At 40.8% G+C, this 26054-nt stretch overlaps 1 protein-coding gene across 6 annotated transcripts in view; it reads left to right on the forward strand.

Moving 5' to 3' along the window:
- The window catches only part of Pax (paxillin), a 153351-nt gene that overhangs the window by 68825 nt on the left and 58472 nt on the right, over window positions 1-26054 (forward strand). For 3 of the 6 annotated variants that reach the window (XM_083123455.1, XM_083123453.1, XM_083123454.1), the window contains exon 2: window positions 25068-25282. In XM_083123455.1, the coding sequence (XP_082979581.1) occupies window positions 25068-25282 (215 nt within the window). Of the gene's footprint in view, window positions 1-4210; window positions 4919-22418; window positions 22554-25067; window positions 25283-26054 lie in introns of those variants that run through there. The other 3 variants (XM_083123451.1, XM_083123456.1, XM_083123452.1) reach the window with 2 other exon arrangements.

Raw genomic sequence — 26054 nt, forward strand, 5'->3', positions numbered from 1 at the left:
GAAGATTGTGTTAAGAATTTGTTATATGCAGGGAAGATACATCCTCAACATGTCTGACATGTTGGCGAAGACGTCTGCATGACCACGAAGCATGTGTACAGCCATAAAAATGGAACACCTAAATCCTGAAATGCTTTCCTGTGTGTTGCCTAATTCTACTACGGCGGTGATAGAAGTTCCCATCAAAAATTTGCTATTAAAATCCACTTATCGCCGTAAAGTTATGCAACACACATGACGCATGCAGGGAAGCGAGCATTTCAGGCCCAAGGTGTCCTATTTTATTGCCAATGACCGTACATGTAAGTCTAATGAATTCTACAGTACTACAATAGATGAGATGAGAGGAGAGGTACGCCTCGCCATCCCTTCGAGTTACTTAAGTGACTTTTTTTCTATTCATTAATTTACAGACAACTAGCTGATTACCCGACGTTGCCCAGATATTTATTTATCCCAATCTTCTATTAGACAGGAAAATAATGAATTCTAACTATAGTATAAAATGAACTTGGAGTTGAACGGCATTGGGAGTGTCACTATTCATCTTAGCCACCCCGAAAAGTATGGCGATTTTGCACCTTCTGTGTAAGCAACCAAATTAGCCGTGCTGTGTAGCGGGAAGCATAACTTGCAGAATATGACACGCAAAAATACCACGCAACAGAATACTATTTTATGCCCCCTTCCCACCTCCTCTCCTAGGGGTGTCTTACCCTCACAGTATTTCTTTCCAAATTGTAAGTGATATGTGTACCAAACTGGTTTGAAATCGCTCCAGGCGTTCGAGAGTTATGCCGGAACAAACATACATCCATTTTTATCTGAGCCAATACCGATGTCGATGGATCGGCCGATATCAGTGGTATCGATATTGGAAATTATCGATTGTAATTTATTTACCGATACCTGCCGATACTTTTCCCTGATACTTTTACAGCATTTTTACCTTTCACGGACTCCGTAAAAATACCGTGAGACACTTTCGAAGAGTCTAATGATCCTGGAAATTGTGTAAAAATCTAAGTTTCTTTTTATGTTGCACCAATTTTCTATTTAGAAACTGGATTTTGTGATAACGCAACATATAATTTAATATACTGATGTAATTCTCCAATGTTTAAAGCAGGCCTCCTCGATTGCGCGGTGGAGACACATAGTGGTTCGGATCCCACTTTAAGCTGTAGGTCCAGTCTCGATTAGCCTTCTCTGTGCATAAAGTGGATTTAAAACAACAAACCAATCAATCAATCAAAGCAAAAATCTTGGTAAATTGATACATATAATTAGAGTAAACACTAAATATATATTTGAACCACTTTTGATTATTACAATTTCCAAGCATCGGTATCCGTTGTTCTGTCGAACGAAGATAATATTTTTTAGGTCAAATTGTACAAAAAGCGATCTACATTTCTTTAGCGCGTAAGCCTTGAACTGCTTTGTTGGAGAACAGGAAGCTGATCTATCGCAGCTGTGTTTATCTTCTCCTTCCCCTCAAATTGCTGCACGCCCGCATGCCTGGCACACATGGGGTAACATGCACCCATTCTTCCCCTCTTAGCAACCCTCGTGCTACAAACAACTTGCCAGACGCTGTCAAATCATAAACTTCCCTCGTTTTCAACCCCCTTACCAGTCCGTAGACGTTATATCTGTCCAAAGCCAAACTCACGATAGGCTTACCATGTTTCAAATTGTTAAGAACTTTTCCCATTCTGTTTCCTTACCTCTCTTCTTAATGTTTCATATTCTTCTTCCTTGTGTTTGTATTTTCTCGTGAACGTTGTTTTTCGCTTTCTTTTGGTCTTTCTTTTCCATACTTCTCGCTTCGTCTTTTTATTTTCTGACATATTTCCCTTTTACATATTCGCTCTGTACTACACTTTTTCCGTTCTGATTTTTCGTGCGCTTTTTTGTTCTTTTTTGTTTTGCTTATGTATTTTTCCTTCCTCACCATGATCTTTTTTGAACTGCAACGACACCATAGGTTCGAGTTCGGATCTTTGCACGCGTGTTGTTTCTGAGCGCTCGTTTATACGTTACAGCGTAATCGTCGCGATTAGCCAGTAAAAGCAGAAAAGTGACGTACTTGCTTCATTTTACATAGCTTTCCTTCGCTTTTAGGCTAATCGCGACGACGAGAATGAATGATGATGAAATGAAATTGATGAATGGACACGCAAATGCTCGAGCCGGAACTCGAACCAGGAACCGTAGGTGGCGAGTTCATGAATTGAGCACTCACTCTTATTATTATTATTATTATGGCTTTAGTTTCAGTTCTTATCACTTTGTGTGTTCTGTACTTTGCCCTCTTTTCGCTCTGATTTTCTCTTGCTTCTATTTTTTGCTTTAGTCTTTTCGCTTTCCTCAGCTGTAGCGAGGGAATAACGTCACAGGCAGAACCGTAAGATTATCAGTGAAAGAAGATGAGCTCACCGATTCAGAAATAACTTTCCTGCATGATTTTTTTCGTCTTATTTTCCCTGCTCCGTGACTCATACGAATACCGCGTCATCCAAAACCACAACGGTAGGCCTAGCCTTCAACACGGGCATTCCCACTATTTCAGGGGCATTGTCCGTTTCCCAACTATAGTTTTATCCTGCCGTACAATACATAAATCACCTGTACACAGTTTACATTGTTTAGGACAGTGGTGGTGTGATCACGAACCATTGGCATTTCCTTCCTTTCAGTTTATATTACGCCTAGAATTCTACTTGCCATTGCTTCAAAGTTAAATATTTTATAGGTGAGTCCGTTCGGGATATTTAACGAGATGGCGATTTCATGACATCATCACATGTAGGCCCTTGTCTTGATTTTCTGAAGAATAATAGCATTGAAATTAATTTCCCACACGTGCATTAACTTACATAGAATTATTTTTGGAAGGCCTTAATTGGAAAAGAAGATTCTCTAGAATTTTTTGTCTAAATTTTCTGTAGCTTTTAACGTACGTCACGAGAAGTAAATTTTGAAAATCGTTTAAAATTCTTGCAATGAAAGTAAGGTCGCGCCAAGGCGCGTATGTGCAGGACGGTCCTGTCGTCTTTAGTGCACAGACATTGGTTGATGAGGAATGACGTCCCACATTCAAACATGTTTGCATTTCATAAAACCTGGCAGGCGTTTGGACCCTCAGCTTGTACATGTGAGGATTGTGTTCTGTGACCTGTCAATGTGTGTTTTGTCCCTTCACCCACTTCAAGTCACCACTCATCCTTGGCACTGTCGTGATTAGCCAAAAGGGACAGAAAAGTGACGTTAAATACAAGAAAAACAACGAAGGAACTGTGATTGAAATAGGTGTACGCGAAGTACTTTACCGCACACTGCAATTGTATTTATTAAGCAATTACGTTATGGTTGAACATTGTGTTATTTTAAAGAAACCGTGTAGATAGTCGAGAATGATGAGGTTCGAATCTCGGCCCGAGCATAGGCGTTCATTTGTGAGTTTCGGTTTATCAGTTTCACATAATCATCACTTATTCTTATCGTCTCGATCAGCCGGAAGAACCAGAAAAACAACGTTAAATAAGAACTTTACTTATTCTAAGAAAGAGTGGTCATACCATACTTTAATGGATATTATGTACACACGATCTGGTGTAAACCTAGTACAGTGGGATCCATGAGTATTACCGTGCAAATTGTCCATGACTATTTTCATTAACTTTTCTCTTGCACCCTATATGATTTTAAGCGATGTATTTTTATGTATGCTGGTGCAGAAGTTGTCAACAGCTTGTTTTGAGTTTTCTTTTAATTCTTGAAGCTCTTATTGGGTCAAATAAAGTGCACGAACATGGTGATGGACAATTTGCACGGTAATACTCATGGATCCCACTGTACAACATTATGTTACAGTAATTGCAATGTTTATAAACTATTGTTTGCATGTAAACACAGACGACTGATCCAGTAATTTTGTGTGTCCAGTTTTCGAAACATGCGAGTGCAGTTGTGAGTGTACACTTGAATTCCAGCGACGTGCAGGAAGTTTAAATCGCTGAAATTCCTGTTCGTGTGTGGACTGGATGTGGGCGAAGCAAACTCGTGTAGGCCACACGTAGGGTGTGACAAGTTGAAATCCAGTGGGGGCGGGACAGTCGAGCTGGGTGTTGTCTACGCGTTTTGTTGTGACCTTCAATACACGACGAGACGTGAAGTACGTAGCAAGCTGCTGGACGAAACGTTCAAGTTTCAGTACCTGTGCGATAGTGTGCCGATGTTTTAGTTGGACGTGCGTGTTTGTGCACACATTTTGCTTGCAAGGGCTGGATTTATATGCTCAAGAAAGGGGCTGCAGCATCTCGTTGCCAATCAGTAGCGTTTACCTGAGCGTATTATTGCTTGTTGCCCGGTCGCTGTAGGATTAGACAGTTCGGCAGTCGTCCAGACTGAAAAGTGTGACATAATACCGGGCCAAGAGAGGTTCGTCTGCCAAGAGTGAATCATTGCGAAACGGCAACAGTTTGTGCCTGTTGTCTCGCGAGTAGAGGGGGAGTTTAGGAGACGTATCGTGTGTACGTTTGTGATGACCAGTTCGTGGGTTTGGCAAACCTAGGACGCGCAAAGGCTATTTTTGTCTTCGGCTGCCAACCGCTGGTTCACAAGCCAAAAATATTGTGTGCTGAAGAATACCTCGCTCGCTGTTCAATTGTTTCTGCCCTTGCACCGTCCACAAACTTCACAAGTGTCCTTTTTTCGGTGGCGTTGCGAACCGTTTCGCGTGTCCGTTCGCGAGTGATTTCCGACGTTGAGTGATTTGTGATTTTTTTTACGGAAATGTCGAGTCTTGGAGTCCTTCCCCCAAGGAGCTCTTCTAGGAGCCCCAGGCCCCTACATTCCCCGGGGTCGCCGGGTCCCAAAATGCAGCACCATGGAGAGTGGGAGATCTATTTAAGTAAGTACACATTTTCCCTTTGCACGTTTATTTATTGTAGTGAATGCTGAGACACTTTTCCAAGCGCATTGATTTCTAAACACACGATCGTGCCGTCGAAGATTCTGTATTAAATTCAATGCTTGCGTATTTCATGTACTTGTATATCGTTACCGTCGCGACCAATCAAAGTTTAGAAAAGCGAAGTTACATAATAACCAAGTACAAACAAAAGCATGTCATGTAGTTAATAGTATGTGTAATTTAAACAGCACAATTTTGATGTATCCATTTTAATGCTTTGTAAAATTAATTAGAAAAAATGCCAAAGAACTAAGGACTAATTACATGAAGTAATAAAAAATTATGGTTTAAAACAATAGCATTATGTCGGTTAAACTCCACCTTGGGGGAAATTGCTATATAAAGAATCGAATTGAGTACTACTGAAGCGAAATTGTGGATGATTTATTTTTCATTATTTGCGCAGTTGTTTCTACCTTTTAATTATTGAGAGAGGGACATTTTATAAATACCTAATCATCCTCACATGTTTCTTTATTGCCCCGCCAATCGAGCAAACCCCTATTTATTAGCATCTGCAATGGGTTTTAGGTAATAAAGTTCGTTTGAACGGTGCTTCGGTTTGGATACAATTTTGCCGTCTTTCCACTATTCTGACGATCCTTTTTTCAAATAAATGGTTGGGTCAGTGAGTCAGATGTAACCAATATGTCTCCCTGAACACGTTAAGTTAAACGTTCTGTAAGATTGATTTGATTGAGTTGGTGTTTTAAGTCCACTTTATGCACAGTAAGGCTAATTGGGACTGGACCTACAGTTTAAAGTGGGATCCGAACCACAATGTGCCTCCACCGGGTATCGAACCCGGGACCCCTTGATTACAAGGCGACGATGCTACCACTGTGCCATCGGGGAGGCCAGTTCTTTAAGATTATCATAGCTCAAGACAGGTACATAACAGGCGAGTCAATGTAATACTTTGTCTTGCCTTCCCAAATTTGAGAATGTTATAGTAATTTTCAGGAAACGAGAGTTCAGGAATGCCTATTTAATTCCCAGATGTTCAAACATAATTGAAAGGATGTTTATATGGAAGTTTATTTATTATACGGAATATGTGAGGAGTTTATCCTGTAAATATATCAAAATTTTAAAACGACGAAAAGCAAATAATTATCGATGACACTTCAAATTCTATATTTGCTGCATTTCGTAACATTATCCAGTCATTTTCATACATGTGTAGATTTTTCCGATGATACCACTTTTCGTTGTTATAAGTCTCCGTTTTATTCCAAAGAGCTGTGGTTCTACGATTAAAGTTATAATGTCGTTCGGGTCAAAGGCGTGCACATAGTGACGTCACTCAGTCGAGTTCCCTTGATTAACCTGGCCGAGCCCACAACAGTAAACGACGTCAGGAAGCATTTGGCTAATTCTTGGCATCATTAAAGAAGTGCTTGTTAAGTTGATATACCATTGTTTCAAAGACTGGAAAACCTTAAAGATAGAGAAATTATGTGGTTGCTCTTATCAAATTTAGAGCTCATAAGAAGCAGCATCCACGAAATACTATTTTCAGTATTGTCAATTACTAAAACCGTAATAATTTGGCCTGCATATCGATCAAAATGTAAATATTTAAAAGTAAATGTTCAGTGGGATGCACATGTATTGCTCGGTAAATTGTCCATGACTATTCTCATGAATTTTACCTCGCATCCTGCATGTTTATATGGAATTGATTTTTGTTTGTTTGTCGTTTTCTTCAATTCTCAATGCGTAAAACAAACAGACTAAACTTGCTGATGGACAATTTGCTTGGTAATAATTATGCACCCCACTGTAACGGTAAGATGATTAATGGACTCGTATTGTAATGGAGCCACCAGGGTTCGTTTCCCACCCGAGATACGTGTCAATAACCCCAGTCTGGAAAATTTTTGATTGCACCTCGACTAATTGTCAAGCCAACGTTAGCATGCATAGAACAGCAGCAGTAAAATAAACCTGCGGTGTTCTATGGCATTGTTCAATTGGCCGGGTGTTCAAACTACGCGATTGAAAACGTCAGGGCATCGTGTTCAATATTATCTCACTTAGGAACGAAGGTCGGAACGCTCCTAAATTATAGGCAGAGGTTTGTTGCTGTGGCAGAAGACGCACATATGGCGTCCATACTCCTTGGACAGCGACCAAATTGATGATTTCATGAATGGAGAGGCAAATAAACATTCCGAGCGTGGAATTTGAACGAATTTAGAACGAGGTCGAGAATTTTGGGGGGGGGGGGCTGCTCATGCAGCATTAGTTTGGTAAAACTGGAATACTGGAACATGTATGTCTTAACGCTGGAGTAACATTCTTAAAATAATGTATGTATATGCAATAAGCATAGCAACTTATTAAAAGAACAATTTTGGGTGTAAGTGGTGCTCCTTCCACGTAGTACACCCTGGACTGGAGACTAACGAGGCTCTGGCGACTGGCCCCATGGCCAGTATCATTCTGTGTCGTCCTGTGTTTTGTCCTTATTTGTGCTGAGCGCCCTTTTTAGCCCCAGCTTTTAACCAAGGTAAGGAAATTTTAGTTTTCAGACACGCTCTTATTTTTGTTATTATAAGGGGCTGGACCCCGTATAGTGTGACGGGTGCAAAATAGCCTCAGTGCTGACGCACCCAAAAATGTTTAATTCAAATTCAAAATATAAGAACAATTTTTAATAATTCGAAATACCTGTCAACATTTGGGTGTTATAAATATGTATAGCGTAATATTTACTGTGCCGTTAATTTTTTGTGACGAAATATTAAGTCCTCCAAAGAAAGTATTTCTTCTGCGCATCAAGAGAGCCAAGTGTATTTTCCAAAGTTTTGTTACAGCGCGACCGAAATCCGGTCTTCGTGGTTTGACATCGCACTACGCCGGAAGAGGTCCCGGGTTCGAATCCCAGCCTAGACATGGGTGTTCTTTGTGAATGTCCCTTAATCAATTTCATGGCCTCCTCGATGGCGTAGTGGCAACGTCATCGCCTTGTAGTCAAGGGGTTCCGGGTTCGATACCCGGTGGAGGCACATTGTAGAGTGGTTTGGATCCCACTTTAAATTGTAGTAGTCCCGATTAGCCTTTCTGTATATAAAGTGAACTTAAAGCAACAATTCAAACAAAGAAACAATTCAATTTCATCATCACTCATTCTCATCTTCGCGATTAGCCATAAGTAAATTAAACCGAATTAATCAATGAGTCAATGAAGCTCAACCAAAAAGAGAAAAATCCTCGAATTTTCAACCCTAAACGAGAGAGAGAGAGAGGAGAGCGTGGTTGATGTAGTCAGCTGATTGCCATGTCATCCTGCCCCTGCGTTGCCGAAATGTTCTTCAACACATCGATGATCATGAAGGGAGATTCGAAGCAACGGAGGGAAGTCTACGGCAGGTTTGAAGTCCGGAATATTGAAATACTCTGGCCGATTTCATACTGACATACGGACCAGTTCTTCGAGATACGAGTGCCCACAGAGTGGTTCAGGGTGATCTATATAGAATGGCCTAAAAGCTGAAAATTGGTAAAAAAAGCAAAAAAATGCACTTTAAAATTTCCTTTTTTGGGTTCTAGACGAAGTGTAATATTGTGTATATTTAATGCGCATCGTGTCCGAGATGTCAGAAAAAAGATGACATTTCATCAACTTTCTCTCCCTAGTGTTTACCTTTACTTTGAGGTAATTTTTTTTTTTTTTTTTACGTATTTGTATTGCCTTTCTGGTTTTCTCTACATTTCCACCGATTTCATCTCTTGTTGATTCTTCTTTTCCCATATTTTTTCTCGTATATTTCTATTTGGTTTCTTTTATTTTCTCTCTTTCGTTTCTTCTATCTCTCTCCCCCCCACCCATCGAGGTTCATTTGTTTCTCTCTGCTTGGCTGAAAACATTTCTGTTTTACTATTACCTATTAACATAATGTAAAGCGATTACACACACACACACACACACACACACACACGGCGCTTTTCTTCTGGAAGAAAGGTTCCAGTACTTTTCAATTTGGTTTGAATTTGGTACACTTGTAGCTTGTCGCCTGTCGCTTCGGTCTGAAATCTCCTGTACTGTGTTCATCGTAAGAACTACTCAAAATATTGTGGTATATTCAAAAGTGATCGTACATCCATACACACACATATTTCTTTCGTTGAAATAAAAATGTTATTAGTTTTATTCTCACCTATAAAAAGGTGTCGGCACGTCGTAACACCAGAAAAGGAATATACTGTATACACACACACACAAAAGATGACCATAAAAACTGGACCCAATGGGAGAGCTGATGAACTGTTTTCTTTAATGCAAAACATGCTCAACATGTGTCTGCCACTATTCTCCACACACTTCCTCAAACGTTTCCTCGTGGTAACAAAATTAGCGACTCTGCTTCTTCTAAATTGCGTACTGTATTGCAAAATTTTAGCTCAGATATGTCTCGAAATTGGAGTTTCCTTTCTGAATCTCCGAACATTTCCTTTCAGGACCACGCAGTTGGAGACAGGCGGGGAGCGAAAACTTATAAGTTCGGTCGTAAATCAGTTGAACTCTTTGTCAGTTGCGGAGAGATCATGAGAGGGGAGGGAGTGGACCAATTTAAGCCGTTTTTCCCCACTTGCTTGGTCTTCCTGTTGAGCTGAACATCTGTTCGTTGAGTGGGGATGCCTTGCAGCATCTGCTGTCTTCCCCCCCCCCCCCCGGTCGTTTGCAAACTTATCTTATGTCTTGTCTGGTCCAACGAACTTATTAATCAGTTCAGGCATATATTTTGGTTAAAGTAGGCAGGCAAAAATACATTTATAATGTAGAAGATAGGCACCGGAAGCAGAAAAATAGCCACAATAAAACCATGAAAGTGACTAATTCCAAGTCACTTATCTTTATAATTTGCTTCAAAAAGTTAAAATCTACATGGAAATAGCATTTTTACTTTCCTTTGTTGTCTTCATTGCACATAACCACTATATTTAAAAGATTTTGATGTTCATAGATAGCCGTCTGTTACAAAGAATGCTTTTGCATAACAGAAAATGATCTATTTCGACAGAAGTAGTTGTACCATACATGAAACATGCTATTGTAACCGAATTCATATCGTCAAGATAGGAATTTCCACCTTTAAGAATATCACAAATTGTTTTCAATTTTTCCAATTCCGCAATTGTACTCATTAGACGTTTGCACTTTTCTCCAACAGTTACCCTCTTCTCTCCTGTCACTTCCATCAGCTGTTGCACCGATTCCTCGAAGACTTTCATGAGTTTCGCCCCTTTTTTTCAGCTTTGTGTTTGTCTCGGGTAACACCATAATGTGTTAATGAAAAGTTTTTTGAAATAAAAATAAGTTCTATACAGTTTTTGTCTGGTCTGTCTAAACGAATATCTACCTGATGTTCTAGTCTATTTTATTCTATTCTGTTTAAAGTAATTGCAAAGTCAATTCGTGTGTGGCAACTGTAAACCTGTGCTTGCTGGTTGCATATATTGAGGATCAAATCCAGTTCCGAGGGCTCGCACATTTACAACTCGCGTCGAGCCTCAGTCTCGTGTCCCCGCAACTCGAAAATTTCATTGAAAATGGCAAAAGAGGGCATTAAAATTAAAAAATAGGCAGTAGGGTACAAAATAGGCAAAATTAAATTCTAAAACATTAGCAAGAACATAAAAATGCATATCAAGAAAACTTTTATCAATAAATGTAGCAGGAAAGAAAGGCATTTTGCCCAATTTGCAAACATTATAGAGTTCTCGTCTCGAGTTGTAAATGTGCGAGCCCTGGAAACTTTGAAATTACTATAAACAAAATAGAATAGAATAGAACAGTCTCTATAAATAATCAGGTAGATATCCGTTTAGTGTGCCTGAAGAAGTTGCATAGCAAAGTAGGTTAGGTGAATTTCCATCGTCTTAGCAAAGTCTCGAACGAGGCCGAGTGTTCCAGACACTGAGCGATTTTGCAAAGGACTGTGTCGTTCTCGTTTCGATTTGTACGAGACTGTCTCGGTATTGTACCATCCATATTTTCGAGTGATCAAGGAGGAGGGAAACCTTTTCCTTCACGAACCTCAAAGTCCCGAACCAGAGGGACACTATAGGCTGTCCCAAAAATTATCCCTAATTTCAACTACTAAAAGGTTTTTACTGCATACTCCTGATTCAGTACAGAGCTACTATATGGGGCATCATCACCTCCAAAATGGCCGAGATCGAAAAATGTGTGAGGTTCTACTCCCACATCCCCCGTAAATGCCTCATGGCATGATGTTACGTGCCAGAGGAACTTACTAATGTGGAGATGCTTTTTCATGTCATTCCATACACTCAACATGGGTTTCTCTGGTGCTAATCAAAATGCCAGAACGTCATTATAACTTACGCCAGTATTTCGTTTCATTCTATGTGTAATTCGTTGACAAGACGTGTCCAAATCCAGCACAGGTATCCTTGATATAGTCCTACCGAAAAGGAAGGGTGGGCTAATTTTTGTAATGTCATCTGCATCAGCGACTCCATTTCCAGAAGTAAGATGGAACATTGGAAAGTTACTACAACTACATTCAGGTTATTATTTTCAGGACACCTTGTATATCCGATGTCGAATGATGATACAGCTACCATGATGATAGTACGCGGAACTGACGTGGTTTAGCTCTTGACGTCATTAATGCATTTGCTATTTTTGCGGAAGGAACTTCCAGGAAAGACCACCATCACGATCTGCCGGAAGGATAGTCTTTCCTGGGGAGGGGGATTCTGTGTTATTTCGGTGCACCTTCTGTGGAATATTGCGTCATTTGCGGTCTTAAGTTAGTATATACTGAGTCGCTCAACAGCGACAAACTTTCTTTATGAATACATAACGGAACATATTTTTTAAAATATTATTTTGCTCGACTAACGAGGCCTCGAAAAAGCAATTTCTATCTGTAATAAGGAAGAAGGTTTAGCACGTAAATATAAGACAATCACGACAGAAATAAGTGATTAAATATGATTTAATTTTTTTCCTTTGACGGGTACATAATAAAGATTGGTATCAGTGATACACCGGAAGGAAACAAAATGGTTACGAAATGTTTAAACAAGGAACATGTAAGACATAAATCTAGTGTATATTGTGATCGTTTAGTGCACATGTGCTTCAGACTCGTTGCTTAAACATTTCGTAAACATTTTGTTCCCTTCCTGTGTATCACTGATACCAATATACCCGTCAAAGGGAAAAAGAAAATCATATTTAATCACTTATTTCTGTCGTGATTGTCTCATATTTACGTGGTAAGCCTTATTTCCTTATTACGCGAGACTGTGCAGTGAGTTTACATCCTTATTGATATGGAGACATTTAGAATATAGTCTTACCAGCATTAAAATCGGCAAACAGGAACAAATACAAAACTACGAAAAAAAGGGCCACAACGGTCTGTTGACGTTTCGGGAATATCCCATCCCTGTCGTCAGGATAAAAAGTAGAAACATGCAACATTCAGTAAAACCAGAAAAGAGTAAGTTTGTAACCTTTTATCCTGTTCTTATCCTGACGACGGGGATGACATGTCCCCGAAAAGGTTTTTTTTTTTAATGCGTGTGCGTGCTGATTTTTTTTTTTTTTCTAATGTAGCTGGGGTTACTTTCCGGCATGAGGCGAGTTTTCACATTTGAAGTAATATTTAGAATATATTTGTGATATTTCTTGCTTAGGGAATGGTTCCAGAGTTTCAAGTGTATCAAAATCTCCGTCTTTTGAATTTTGACATAACTAATCTTCAGACTACAATCTTCTCTCTTTTTCCCTAAAAGCTAACCTCCGTGGCGGAGTGGTTAGTATAGCGCGCTACTACGCGAGAGGTCCCGGGGTCGAATCCTCTACTGGACATGGCTGTTCTTTGCGAGTGTTCATTCATCAATCCCATCATATCATCACTCAACCTCATCTTCGCGATTAGCCAACAGTGGCAGAAATGCGAAGTATAATAAACCGAATCAATGAAATCAATTAATCAATCATTTCCCCGAACGGCCTGCCGAGGGTTCTCTGACAAGATGACTACATTGAGGTTAATAGCCGCACAACAAATGACGTCATCAGTTGTTTTTTTTTGTTTTTTTTTTACAGACTTGCGCAACTACCAAAAAGAGTTTGTAACTGATGTTATTGAACAGTTTTTGTAGTGGTGTATTTGCGGAGGGTGACCAGAACACTTTCACATCAGAAAGCAGCGCTGCAAGATGATACGCGTAATTCAGGCTAAGGAGTTTCTCTGTGAACACTACAATCAATTCGGCCCATGCTTATATCGTATTTAAGAAACAGATTCGAGGCTAGCCTGCACACCACGCGAGTAGTGCCTTGCGTGCATGACGACCTCATATCCTAGTTGGGTTTCTGCCTAAACTTGAAAGGCAGATCTCGTCAGGGTAGAAGAGCGTTTGTTGACGTTTTACTTTTCGGTGTGCCAAGTAGGGCCCCGTCTTTCATTTTGCTCTCTCAGTGTTGCCATCCTAAGAGGTCAAAATGTTACTTTCTTTCAAGTAACTACTCTTTTAATATGCTCCCACCCCTCTTGATTTGCGTATTTAAAATCTACGTTTCTCATTGTTGTGGTTCCCGGTGATCTGGAAAACCTGGAGATGTCGGGAAATTCCGAAAATACGTGAAAAACCTGACAAGGACACGAACACACATTTTACTTGTCTTGTGAAGACATGGAAATGAAAATAAATTCCACTTTTCTTGAACCAGCTTCTTTATCTCCCATCTGTGGTGGGATTGAGACCGGAAGTCCGTAAGTGGGCCCTGGCCCTCACGGGCTGTTGCGCTACTGGTTGTTAATGTCTATATATCCGCATGTTTGGTTTTAGTACCCTCAGCGTATTTCAGAGCTTACGTTTTTTCCAGATTTCGTTGTGATTTTTTCTTCAAAGTGGAATATCCTTGCATCTTTTTTCACTCCATGGAAACACTGTGCGTAGGAGTACTTATATGATGCCCGCGTACTATTTTCTATTTCCGTCCAGACGCAAATAGACCTCGAATATTCGCAGATCTTTTCGCGATCTTCGTCACGCGCGAGGAATCCACCACGCCCTCGTTTCCAAGAGGCGTGTTTGCTTGCGCTCGCCAGCAACGGCGCATCACTCTCCGGCTTTCGATGCGAGTTACACCCATATTTGTCACTGCCAGGTTGGTCGAGATCGATGCATCCCAGAAACAAACATGTGTATACATAACATTTTGTGTACGTATAAATTGAAGGGAAGGAGCTCAGTCTCCCATAGAAGCTGCCTAGCTACGAAACTGCTTTTCATCATTAATACAGTGTGTTTCAAAAGTCGTGGAACCCTAACTTTGAGTTAGATTTTAACACGGATTTTCTCCATTATGATTGCCATTGAAATACTGCTTTGCATAGACGTGCGCACGGGGTTGGGACAAGAGGGGACATTTGCCCCCTCCTAATACTCTCACTTAGAAATTTAGTGTAGAAGAATCGTATCACGATTATTAAACAATATTATGCTCTTAAGGAAAAAAAATAAGTATTTCAAGCCGACGAGAGTTCCAAGCAACCACGTTCTCTAGCAAATTTCTTGTTATTAACACTCCCAAATACTTTATTCGTTAGTTGTGTTACCTCTATGTGTCTGCAGAATAAATTCCCCTGATATTGGGTGTGAATAACTTACGTGCAGTTGTTTTGAATCTGCTGTACGAAACTATATTTATATGTAAATTAGTCCGCCACCTCCCTTGGGTGCAATCCTTTATAATATACCACGGCTAAATATCTTGAGGGGGTATGGTTCTTTTTAGAAATGAAATCAGACAGTAAACCTACCAATGGAGACAGTTAATCGATTATATAATATCTTTCTACATGAAGATTATAGTTGAGAACACATGAGGATATATTCATATAGAAGTAATCGGACTTTTACAGAAATTTCAATTGCTATAGTTCTTATTTTCTTGTCGTCACATTCACTTGTGTAGGCTTCCTACCGGATCTGGACTTTGGCTTTCCTTCTGGATACGAACTGGGACTTCCTTCTGGACTTGGACTTCCTTCTGGACTCGGACTTCCTTCTAGATCTGGACTTGGGCTTCCTTCTGGATCCGGGTTTGGATTTCCTTCTCGGGCTTATCTTATTCTATCACAAATCTTTTGCCTTATTTGAGTCGACTAAATCCCAGAAAGTTTTGCCTTTTATTTTCCCAATACTAATATCAAGTCCAATCTAGTAACCCACCTTGGGGCGTCGATTAGAACGCGCCACCAACTATACTGTTCTCGATCGCAAGTGTAAACTTGGTGCTGCGGTTGACAAAGCACTCCCAAGTCGGTGAAGCGATCGTGACGCACAGCCAAAGAGTGTTGTGGGTAGCCATCGGAAAGCGCCACCACTGAATGTAATACAAAAATTCCACAAAGAGGATCGTAGTAAGCCAACAGATATATACATCTGTTAGGAGAGACAAATTTATATCAGTCTTTTCACTTCTTTATATTTTCGCATATATTTGCATATGAGCACTTTGCTAATTTTGCCATTATCTTTATTAATTTGGTCATCTTTATATAATTTTTTTCTTACTTTGTATTTTATTATTGTTCATCTTTCTAATGTACTTTTACGCCTAAATACACTATCATTTGTCTATAATACAGCGATCTTCCTTTTACCCAACTAGTGCTGCCATCTCTGTTTCACTTTAACAACTATTTACAAGTATTGGCCTATTGGGTACGTAACAAGTCTCTGAACCACAGAGGGGAGCCAGAGAACATTGGTGCCACGGATGTTGGACTTTTTCTAATACATTGATTTTCGGTGCGTCCCGACATACTCTGTATACGCTCCTGTGTTTCGTACGCATCAATAAAATGAAACAGTGATATGGAATGGAATTATATAACCCCCCCCCCCCATCTAGATAAATTAGATATAATAGAAATAAAACACCAATTCAGGCATGCAAGTAAAACAAAAAAAGGAGTCCGACAATTCGATATTTTTCATGAAATGTTCTTTTTCACCTAAAATTGAACTTGGATTCCTCACCAAGGGAAATTTCCCTTTATGTAGCAAAACTGCCTCTGCCAAGCGCGGCACACAATCAGAAAGGAAGAAGCAGTTTTCTCTCGCCAACGTCTTTTCCAGGGGTGGAACTGACCAATCAGGCCGCGTGTCTTTAAATAGCCACCAGCCCACTTTTTTCCCGGATCTCTCGCCCTCCCCGCGTAAATCGGGGAGGAAACCATATCGTGACAGGGGTGCGATGGAAAATGAACAGTGGCGTACATAAACTAGTCTTTATGTTCTTTGAATATTGACTTCAATTCGGGTTTAAAAGTCTGTTTTAATAGTTTACGTGATATATATAATGAGCGATTTCGCATATATAAAATGCATTAAGAAATATATGAGAAAAGTTGGTTTACCGGCGGTGAACGCAGTAATACGCCACTGGTTCACGCGTTGTTTATTCTGCTTGACGCCCGAGCGCTGATCAGAGCGCGTGTTGCACTCCGTCGTCGAGTATTACGCAATTGGCAGAAAACTATGGTTGCTCGCCAAAAAGCCTGACAACGTCCCAAATAGCATCGGAACCTTGTTTACAGCAAGATCTTCTACTCGTGCTCACATCATCTGCGATTGGATCGTTAGGGAATTAGGATTATAGGTAAAGATTCGTAGACGAAACAATGGAAACTTGGCAGTCATAAATTGGAAGCTTTCTTTTGTTTGGTTGGACGAGTCCAAGGCGAGAATCAACTTAGGGGTGTGGGAGATTGTCTGGTTACTGCTGTTCTACAGCGACGTCAGATTTTTTTTGTCCTTTGTGTGTTTTATTTTACGTCCCATATCTGTGTCTTTAGGTTAATCGCGACAAGTATGAGATTAGATGAAATTGATGGACAGTTGGAAAGGAACAACACATGCAGGCAGAGTCGAACCCGAACGTTAGTTAACGAGATATTGAGTCTGTCACTCAACGCGTTCAGCCACCGAATTTGGTTGTTGTAATTATTTTACATCGCTTTTGAGCCAATGTTAAGTTAAATCGCGACGAAGATGAATGAATTACAATACAAATTTTGCACACGGCGATCTCAACGCTGACGGTTGTAGGTTCGAATAGTAGCCAGGTGTTTCAATATGCTCGTTGCTTTTTTTCTGTGGTTATCGTCGTTTATAATCTTTGTTTCTACAAAGCTGCACAATGTCAGTTTTAAAAATGGCGACTGCACAAACTCGATATATTACAAGCTTGTACTTCTGAAGGTTAGATGCTAATAAGTGTTGAGGAAGGTGGGAGGGAAATATTTTCTCCAACAAGGAATAAGAGAATAGCATTGGCACTTGAAAAACGTAGCCCGTTGCATTACCAGTTTATTACGATAAAGGTTGCATCTTGTAATAAATCCCTTCTCCTTATGGTTTTAATATTAACTTCTCAATACGGACTGTAGCTCTTGTCGAGTCTTACGGCGGGCGGCCCACATGCTGGCAAGGGAAGCAACAAGTTGAGAGCAACCTGGGATTCGAAGCCAAGACGTATACCGAATCAAACCGGCCAATTCAGACACGAGCCGGGATATTTCCTTTGAAGAAATGATTTTATCAACACGGTTCGGATTGCGGGGGCGGTACAGACTCCCGCTGTCCATCCTCCAAGGTGAACCAGATGTTCCGTCTCCTACCGTCTTCTCTCCTCAATGGTAGCAGAAACGCTCGTTACCAAGGACATTGACAAACAAGGAGACGTCACAAGATATGCGGGGAACTCACTTCTTTTTTTTTTTTCCTTTCTTGGTTTGTTCATCTTCGCGTCCATGCTTAAATTAGATCGTGGTATCCGACAACCTTTTCCAATGCTGAAAGCACCCGGAACCTCGTTGTCTAAGTAAATAACTTACCTTCTTAAACAGGGGTAGAATAAATCTAGCTGTGGGGATTTGAATAAATACAGGGTGCGCATAAGGACTGGATACATAGGCAAATGTGTGTGTGGCCACCTCACTCTCAATAAAATTACCTCCTTGATTGTTTCTGGAGTATGATGAAGAAGGTTGAAATCAACGATAAGAATCGTCTGATGAACGCGCCGTAAATGAGTGTGACGTCACCAGATAGTATGCTCAGTCTGTACATAGAGAAACAAGAGAGGAAACTTGAGAAGAACGCAGGGTTCGAGTCTCCTTGGGGGAAGAGTAACAACTTGTCTCCTGAGACTTCGGCCAATGTATGGGACCAGTTGCCATCGGGAGGAAATTGGGACGCTACGAATGTGTAGCGCAAACTGGTCATGGAAAACCTACAACAAAGAATGGGGGTTCGTCGTGCTAACCACACGTCACCCCGTAACTTGTTGTTCTTTCCTCCTTTCTTTTTTGACAGAGAGAGAGAGAGAGAGAGAGAGAGAGAGAGAGAGAGAGAGAGACTTTCTTTCCTTCTCTCTATCTGTCTTTCCAGAGGGCCCCGGGTTCGATACCCGGAGGAGGCACGTAGTGGTTCGAACACAACTTTAAACTCGAGGTCCGGTTCTGATTAGCCTATCTGTGCATAAAATGAACTTAAAACAACTTTTCAACCTCTTCTGAGGCATAAGGTCATCAAGGGCTGCTGCGCTAAGGGTTTGTGAATAATGAGAAGGGATAGACTGTAAGTGACGGATCGAGTAAAATTAAAAGTATTCCAAGATATGTCTGTCAGGGTTGGACAGTGTAATGTTGGATCCCAGCCACTGTACATCGCACCTCCATCGAGAAATACATAAGTTTCCGTCACAAGTGTGGTTCGAATAAAGTAAGTCATGACGGGAATTGAGCGATTAGTGCGTAGGACATAGACCTCGAGTATAGGCCTAGTCCTGAGTGCTTGTGTACGTACTAATATGGCCGCGAATTGTTGCGTATGCAGCTGCTTGTGTTTAGCGGACATGTATTTTTGGTGCTTTTTTAGTGTAAGCAAGGTCTGTCTGAAAGAGCTTTCTTCTGGTGCGAGAACATGCAGGTCGGCATAAGAAAATACGAAGATGGCGCACTGAAGTTCAAATTTTCGCCATTAGGAGCGCTGGTGTCAGGGGGTTCTAAGCGCAACCATTTCCTGATCAAGTGGACACTTTTGAGTTCACATGCGTAAATAAGTTCTTGAGTGCACACTGCATCACCTTGGACGCAGCCTCTGTGCATAAGCTAAAATGTATTTTCTGCTACTTTACGAGTGGGTTTAAGGGATTGGCGAGTAGTTACGTAACCTGCCGGTAGAGGCGTTGCAGAATATTTTTTTAAACTAAGCATTACATAATGCTAGATTCCTGTTGTGCTTTTACGGAAAGTTCTGCGTCCACATACGCACTGTTATGTAATTAAGGCACAATGCGTTTTATCCGGCAGATGGACACGGGCAGAGGAAAACGCTGAGTGTTATCTTGAGTATCTTTGCTTATTGGTGAACACGCCCTGTTTTTTTCTTGTGCAGTGTTTCTTACCATACATAGCTACATCCAAAACTGATACACAGTGTGCCAACTGACAGGGCAAACTTTGAATTCTGGGAATTATTGTCACTGACAATTTACTTCTTTGTAGCTTATCAGTGGTGGTTGCTTCATGGTTTTCTATACATACAGTGGCGGCCATTGGATTCCAAAACCGGGAGGGCAAGGTGCCAAAACGGGGGGGGGGGGGGGGGCAAAGACAGTATATTTCCATTTGTATATAAGGTTTAGCATAGTGCGGGGGCCAAAGGTGCGAAAAGTGTGGGGGGGCAGTTGCCCCCCTCGCCCCCTAATCGCCGCCACTGTATACATATACACACACAGCATCCCTTCAGAGACTAGTTCAGTCACCGTCTTCAGGGTAGCGCATTTTTGCTATGTGCCCATATTTTCGTTATACAGGATGTGTTTGGAGAAGGCGTCGGTATTTATCAGAGCGCAAAGAGGAAAAGAAATCAGAATACCTGGGAGGGTTATTTAGCGGTGGACAAGGCTCCACCTTGCCTGGTATAGTTTATGCAGATAGACCTTCTTTGGTGGCATGAAGACAAATTGAGATGAAATTACTGGAGTAAACAGTGTGTTAGGGAGGATTATTCTTGCGGCGGCAATGGCTCAGAATAGTGAACTGGAAGTTATTTTCTCAATCTCCTGTAGTGCCGCTTACGTGCAATTGTCGAGCACTGAAAGATTGTGAGCATGACTCTCCCAGTGAGTGTACATTGGCTGCTCAAAGCAGGATTGGAGAAGTCTCCTCAATCTGACTCCATAATCATATGAAGTTTTGGTGAGTCACAGTTCCTGTGACATCGTAATCAAACAAGACAGATTTTTAATGCTTTTCTTTGGTATGCTTTCGAAGCATTTCCCCCCGATTTATATTTGTGTACGCTGAAGGATTTACATGTTGTTTTTTTTCTGTTGTTTTTTTTGTCATCCTCGTTGTTTGTTTAGTTTGTTCGCGCTCAACACACTTTGTTCCCGAACTCGAACTTCCTGATTCATATTTCCTGGGTGCTTGTTCTGGAGACACACATTCTCCCATGTCAGGCAACAGAGATGAAATGCGTCAGAGAAGTGGTAGGGAGAAGGAAACCAAACAAAGCTAGACATACAAAAAATAGAGAAAAAAAATCCGCAAGTTGGTTGGTTTGTACATGTAAGCAGAATATGATTTGAATTGATTTATCGTCGCTTTTCTGTCACTTTTGGCTAATTGCGACGATGATGATGACTAGGGCTCGGAAGTTGAAGACATATAAATTGCCAAAAAAAAGACATATAAAAAGACCTAAAAATATCAAAAAGGACCTAAAAACGAAAAAAAGGACATATAAATGTGATCCAAATTAATTAATATGTTCAGTTTTAATTACATATTTAATGAATAGAAAATATAAAATTCTCATGGTATGGAACACACAGTGCGAAAAAACTGAAAGCTTCAAAACAAAGAAAGTTGCCACTTACAGCGCGACGAGCCTTCAGACAAGTTACGGTTAAAGGACCTTGTACCGTACCTGCTTCAGTCGTCCAAAAATGTTTTTTTTCCTCGTTTCAGGGATGGTTCAAATATATTTCTTTTTTATATATATTTCTTTACTACAGAAAGGATGTTTAAGAGGTGGTGAACTGCTGATGATTCGAATTGAGAATGAGCAGTAAAAACGTAGTCGAAAGAAGGTGAAGTTGTAAAAAAAGCCGTTAAGACCTAAAAAAAAGGCTAAAAGAGGACCAATAAGCCAAAAAACGCCGAAAAAGGCAAAAAAAAGGACAAATAAAACCCACCTTTTTCTGGCCTACAATGACCCAAAATGAACATATATTATGTTGGGCCTCGTCTTCGGACACTAGGGAAAAAAAGGATATTTCCTCAACTTCCGAGCCATAAGGAGTAATGACATGATGAAATTGATGAAGGGACACTCACAAAGAACACCCATACCCATGCCTGGATTCGAACCCGGGATCCCTAGCGTCGTAGCGCGCTGTGATACCCACTCCGCCACACAGGCCGGCTGAGCAGAATAGGAGAAAGGAAACATAGGGAAGTAAACGACGACTGACACTAGAATGGGAACAAGTAAAAAAAAAAAACATGAAGAAATAATGAAAGAATTAGAAAATAGAAAAACATGGCGAGAAACAGAAAAAAGAATAGAGAGACAGAGGAAAGAAGAAAGAGAAATACCAAAGGAGAGAGAAATAGAGGAATAGAGAAAGACGAAATAAAGAAATGTGGGAAGAGAGGGAGCAAAAATGTGAAGAAACAGGAAGAAAAGTAGACTCAAAACCATGAGCAGAAAGATAGAGGGAACGAGGCAAGGCAAAGAAGAGACAGAAAGAGCGAGAATGATAAAGAGATCGGAAAACGTAGGGAGAAAGAGAGAGAAAGATCGAGAAAACGACAGAGAGAAAGATAAGAGGGAAGAGAGACTGAACAAAAGAACAGTTGTCAGAAGGTGGCTGAAGGGGAAGGAAGGACAATAGGACAAGTTCACCAAATTCCCCATCCCCCCCCCCTCCCCGGTACATGCATTTCGAGCATTCTAATAACTTCTTTAAGTCAGTCTTATCAACAGAAATGTGTGTGCATTAAACCATATCTATCAATAAAATCATTCAAGCACCCTCTTGGTGTATGTGAATATGTCGCATAATAAAGCCCTTTTTACCTGTTTTATGAAACCACTTTCTTTTCTAAAAGTATCGTTCCTTTCTGTGTGCGTGATTCGTCGAGTTTTCCTACCAGTTCCATTGGCTAACTGGAAAGTTGCGTCAAGTTTCTTTTAAGACTGAATATGTCACGTCTCTGTTGCTTATCGGACGGAATATTCGTCGCAACCAGGCGAGATATGGACTGGGTGTCACCACAACTTCCGGTTCGTCACTTCCTGCATCTGCGTCCAGCCCTGCCAAGGCGAGTGTCTTTGTCCAGTGTCGCGGACGTCTCGTTTGAGCCAAGTTGGATGGACATTTGTGGAACAGAAATGGAATTGAGCAGGCTTCGGCGATACAGTGACAACTACGACTCTTTCGATTCTGAAGGCGCCTTCATCTCGGTGGACCGTGATCTGTGCATAGGTAAGTTCCGAGGAGGCTACGTGCAAGGCTGGGTCAATCTGGCATTACGTATGCTCCCAGGCGGTTGAGTACGTGTGGGTCAATCTGCCGCTTTCGGAGTTCGGAAAGAGCAGCTGACCGTCTCGGTTGATGTGATCCTTGCGTTAGGCACGAGACGAGACTCTACAAAGGTTCATTTTCGAGGGTTCGTAGCGTCGAAACGAGGCTTCAACGAGTAAATCTAATATATATAAAGCCCCAATCCCACCACTCGCTGACGTAAATTTTCTCCATGAAGGAAGCCCTGGAGGCGAAAAATGCCCGATTACGACCCCCCATGAAATCGTCCCAAAAGGCCGAGAAAATTCAAAAATCGCTTAATCGGCCCTTGCTTAAGGGTTAAAATGCCCTTTTTTCACGTCCTTAGCAACCGTTTCCAGGGGCTTTTTTTTTTCAGCACACATTGTTTCCTTCAATTCTTGATTGTCGAGATATATTATATTTCTCACAGATCAATAAGAGATGAACCAACTCCTGGTTAGAAAAGGTATTTCAAACATGGGTGACCTCTACTGCATAAGGAGTTTCAGCCCAGATACAATTACAAATAGGTATATTAGTAAACTCAATGCGAAAATATTTACATCGTCCTTGTTTTAATTAAATGTTTAGAGGTATAATATCAAACAATTATTTAGAGAGTTTGCAGTGCTTGTTGTTCACCATGGAAAGGGACGTTGCTAAGGAACTTAAAGAAAGTTTATTATCACCCCGAAAACTACTGTAAGTGAATTATGCTAGACTTTTCGTATTTCAGAATTCAAGCGTAAGAATTTATTACAGAGGCAAGGTAGGAATTTGAGGGAAATAAAGGAAAACAATAATTTTCGAATTACGTTTAAAAATGTGAAAATTACAAAAGACTTAAATATTGCATTTCCAATTTAGTGTCGCTATTCGTTTATGCAAGACATCCAGCTAATAATATTGAAACGGTTATTACTTACTCAGTTTATTATTAAGAAAATAGACAATAATATTTTGAATATCTGTGCCTTATTAGAGCCCATACACACACAAAGTTACTTTCTAAACTTTTGAAATTAGTGAATTTATACACTTGTTGCCCTTCATCCAATACAACATGCAGACATTTTACCCCATCTATAATATGATTACGCCCGATAGTCACGCATGCGAGCGTACAAGACGTGACCTTTTCGCGAGTCTATAGAATATTGATTGATTGATTTAATTTATATTACTTCCATTTTCTGCTGATTTTGGCTAATCGGGAAGATGAGGATGACTGATGATAAGATGAAATGCATGAAGGACAATTGCAAACGGACAAGGACAGCAGATAACACGAGCCCCACGGAGAATTATACTGGCCTTTGTCCAGGCGCCAGAGCCTCGCTAGTCTGCGAAATGCAGTCCAGGGTGTACTACGTGGAAGGGAGGTTGACATTGGGGTGTCATCGGTAGAGAATTACGCGTAAATATGTTCACATGTGCGTGACATTACTAGAGTAGGATTTTATGTAGTATAATATAGCGAAATTTATTTATTTATTTATACTATCCTGCTTAAGAACAGCGGATACTGCAGTTCATACAAGAACGCAAATGTGTCAAAGTACGTAGGTTGTTCAATAAGTTTTGCCTTCTGGGCTGTAACTTTTTTTATTGAGTCAGTGAAGTTTATGATTTTACATTCAAATGAAAGTTTGGAATGCCCTCTCTTAAAGGGTAGCATCACTTTTCGATGTAGTCCCCACCAGCGTCGATACCCTTCCGCCATCGGTGCACTTGTTTTCTGCATTCCGTCAGAGAAAATGAGGTTGGCTACCATTTGTCAACTGACGAGGGACCCACCTGGAACACACTTTTTTGATCCGAAGTTCGTCCTTGATGTGATACATTGTTTCATGCATATGCCCAGAATGTCTATGATCTCCCTACGAATCAGTTCATGAACGCGTGCCACCATCTCTCGAGTGAATGCAGAGACTGCATTCACTGCGGTCTTGTCTTTAAAGTGGCCGTGGCTGGATTGTCCGTGTGTGCAGCACGAACGGCTAAAATCATTATAATGTGTCACATGTGGCAATGTTGTTTTCTGAATACATATTTACTGCACATTCCTTTCACATTCTAAATTTTTGATGCAAGTAAATGTATAAAAGGAAGTAGCGATGAAGATATTGTGTATTTCACAAACATTTACGGATTTCCAACAAAGCAATGGCATCTAATGCCGCCTTGATAAGCAAACCCGAAGAGAGACATTTTAGCAGTTTTTGGGTAAGGCACGTACGCTTCATTCTGTTTGTTTCCTGACTAATCTTCTTTATTTTTAAAAATTGCTGGTATGAACTACTTTCTACATACAAGTTATGGCAGAATTTTAGACTACAAATATGGAGAATCGATTGAAATAGGTAACAATTAGCATTTAAATAAAGTGCATTCCTACTCGTATTTATAATGATTTCTGATTGCAATAACATCATTTCTCTCTTTGTGTTTCAGACGCCCTGCTGGCCGACCTGCAGAACACCATCTCCCCGAGCAATGTGTCGTCCACGATAGCCGCTGGCACACCAGGGGGTCCCGGTTCGTCCCCCGGTGGCGGGTACGGGTCGCTGAACGGTCCTCGCTCGGACTATGGCCAGGGGAGGGTGTCAGGAGGCAACGCTGTGGAGCGCTACGAGTACAGGAGCCCCGTGCACGCTGACCCCTCGTCGGTGAGTACTCGTCATGCTATTGTTTGTACTTTGTTCGTAATCAAGTTCCTTCAGTCTCCAGGTGTAGCTAAGTGTAATATTTACCCTGTATTCCCATCAAATCTCCTAATTGTTGTTCTCTTACTTCCTGTCTTTGTTTTCCCTTCCACATAGCCCTGTTTTGGCTATGCAGGGTGTCTACTAGTCAAGAAAGCAGTGGCGTCGCGTACGGTTCGCATACGAGTGTTCACAATAATGTTTTTGTACTGAATGTCCCTTGTAACTTCATTTTCAATTGAAAAAGCGAGAATAGCAGTTCAATTTATTTTAAACAATTTCCCCCCAAAATCACGCTATATTTGAAGTAATACAAGAAGGACCTACGGGAAATTGTCCCTCTCCCCCTTAAAATCTGCCAGGTTTAGCGAATTGTCGTTAAAGTTTGCAACTATGTAGAACAGACCTTTTCGAGTCCCCCTTGACATGCTTGGTATATGCTGCACTCTGGTGCCGAATGTAAGAAGTATTGTCGCTTGCATCAGTGTTCGCACAGCGAAGTGAACATCTTTGGGGTATAGTGGCCAACAGCCCCTTAGCTGTTCGCTCTATGCAACACGCACAGCAATTGTGTTCAATGCCCTCCGTGGAACACCGTGGGAATCAGTGTTACAAACTATCTAAAAAAGTTATCAGACGTGAAAGAATTCGTATCAGAGTAAATTTTGTGTATCCACTCTTACATCAAACATAGTATTTTTTTCAAATAAAAATATATGTGTCTGTGCATTTAATA

The sequence above is a fragment of the Lepisma saccharinum genome, chromosome 6 (assembly GCF_977018435.1).
Source record: "Lepisma saccharinum chromosome 6, izLepSacc3.1, whole genome shotgun sequence".
Classification (NCBI taxonomy): domain Eukaryota; kingdom Metazoa; phylum Arthropoda; class Insecta; order Zygentoma; family Lepismatidae; genus Lepisma; species Lepisma saccharinum.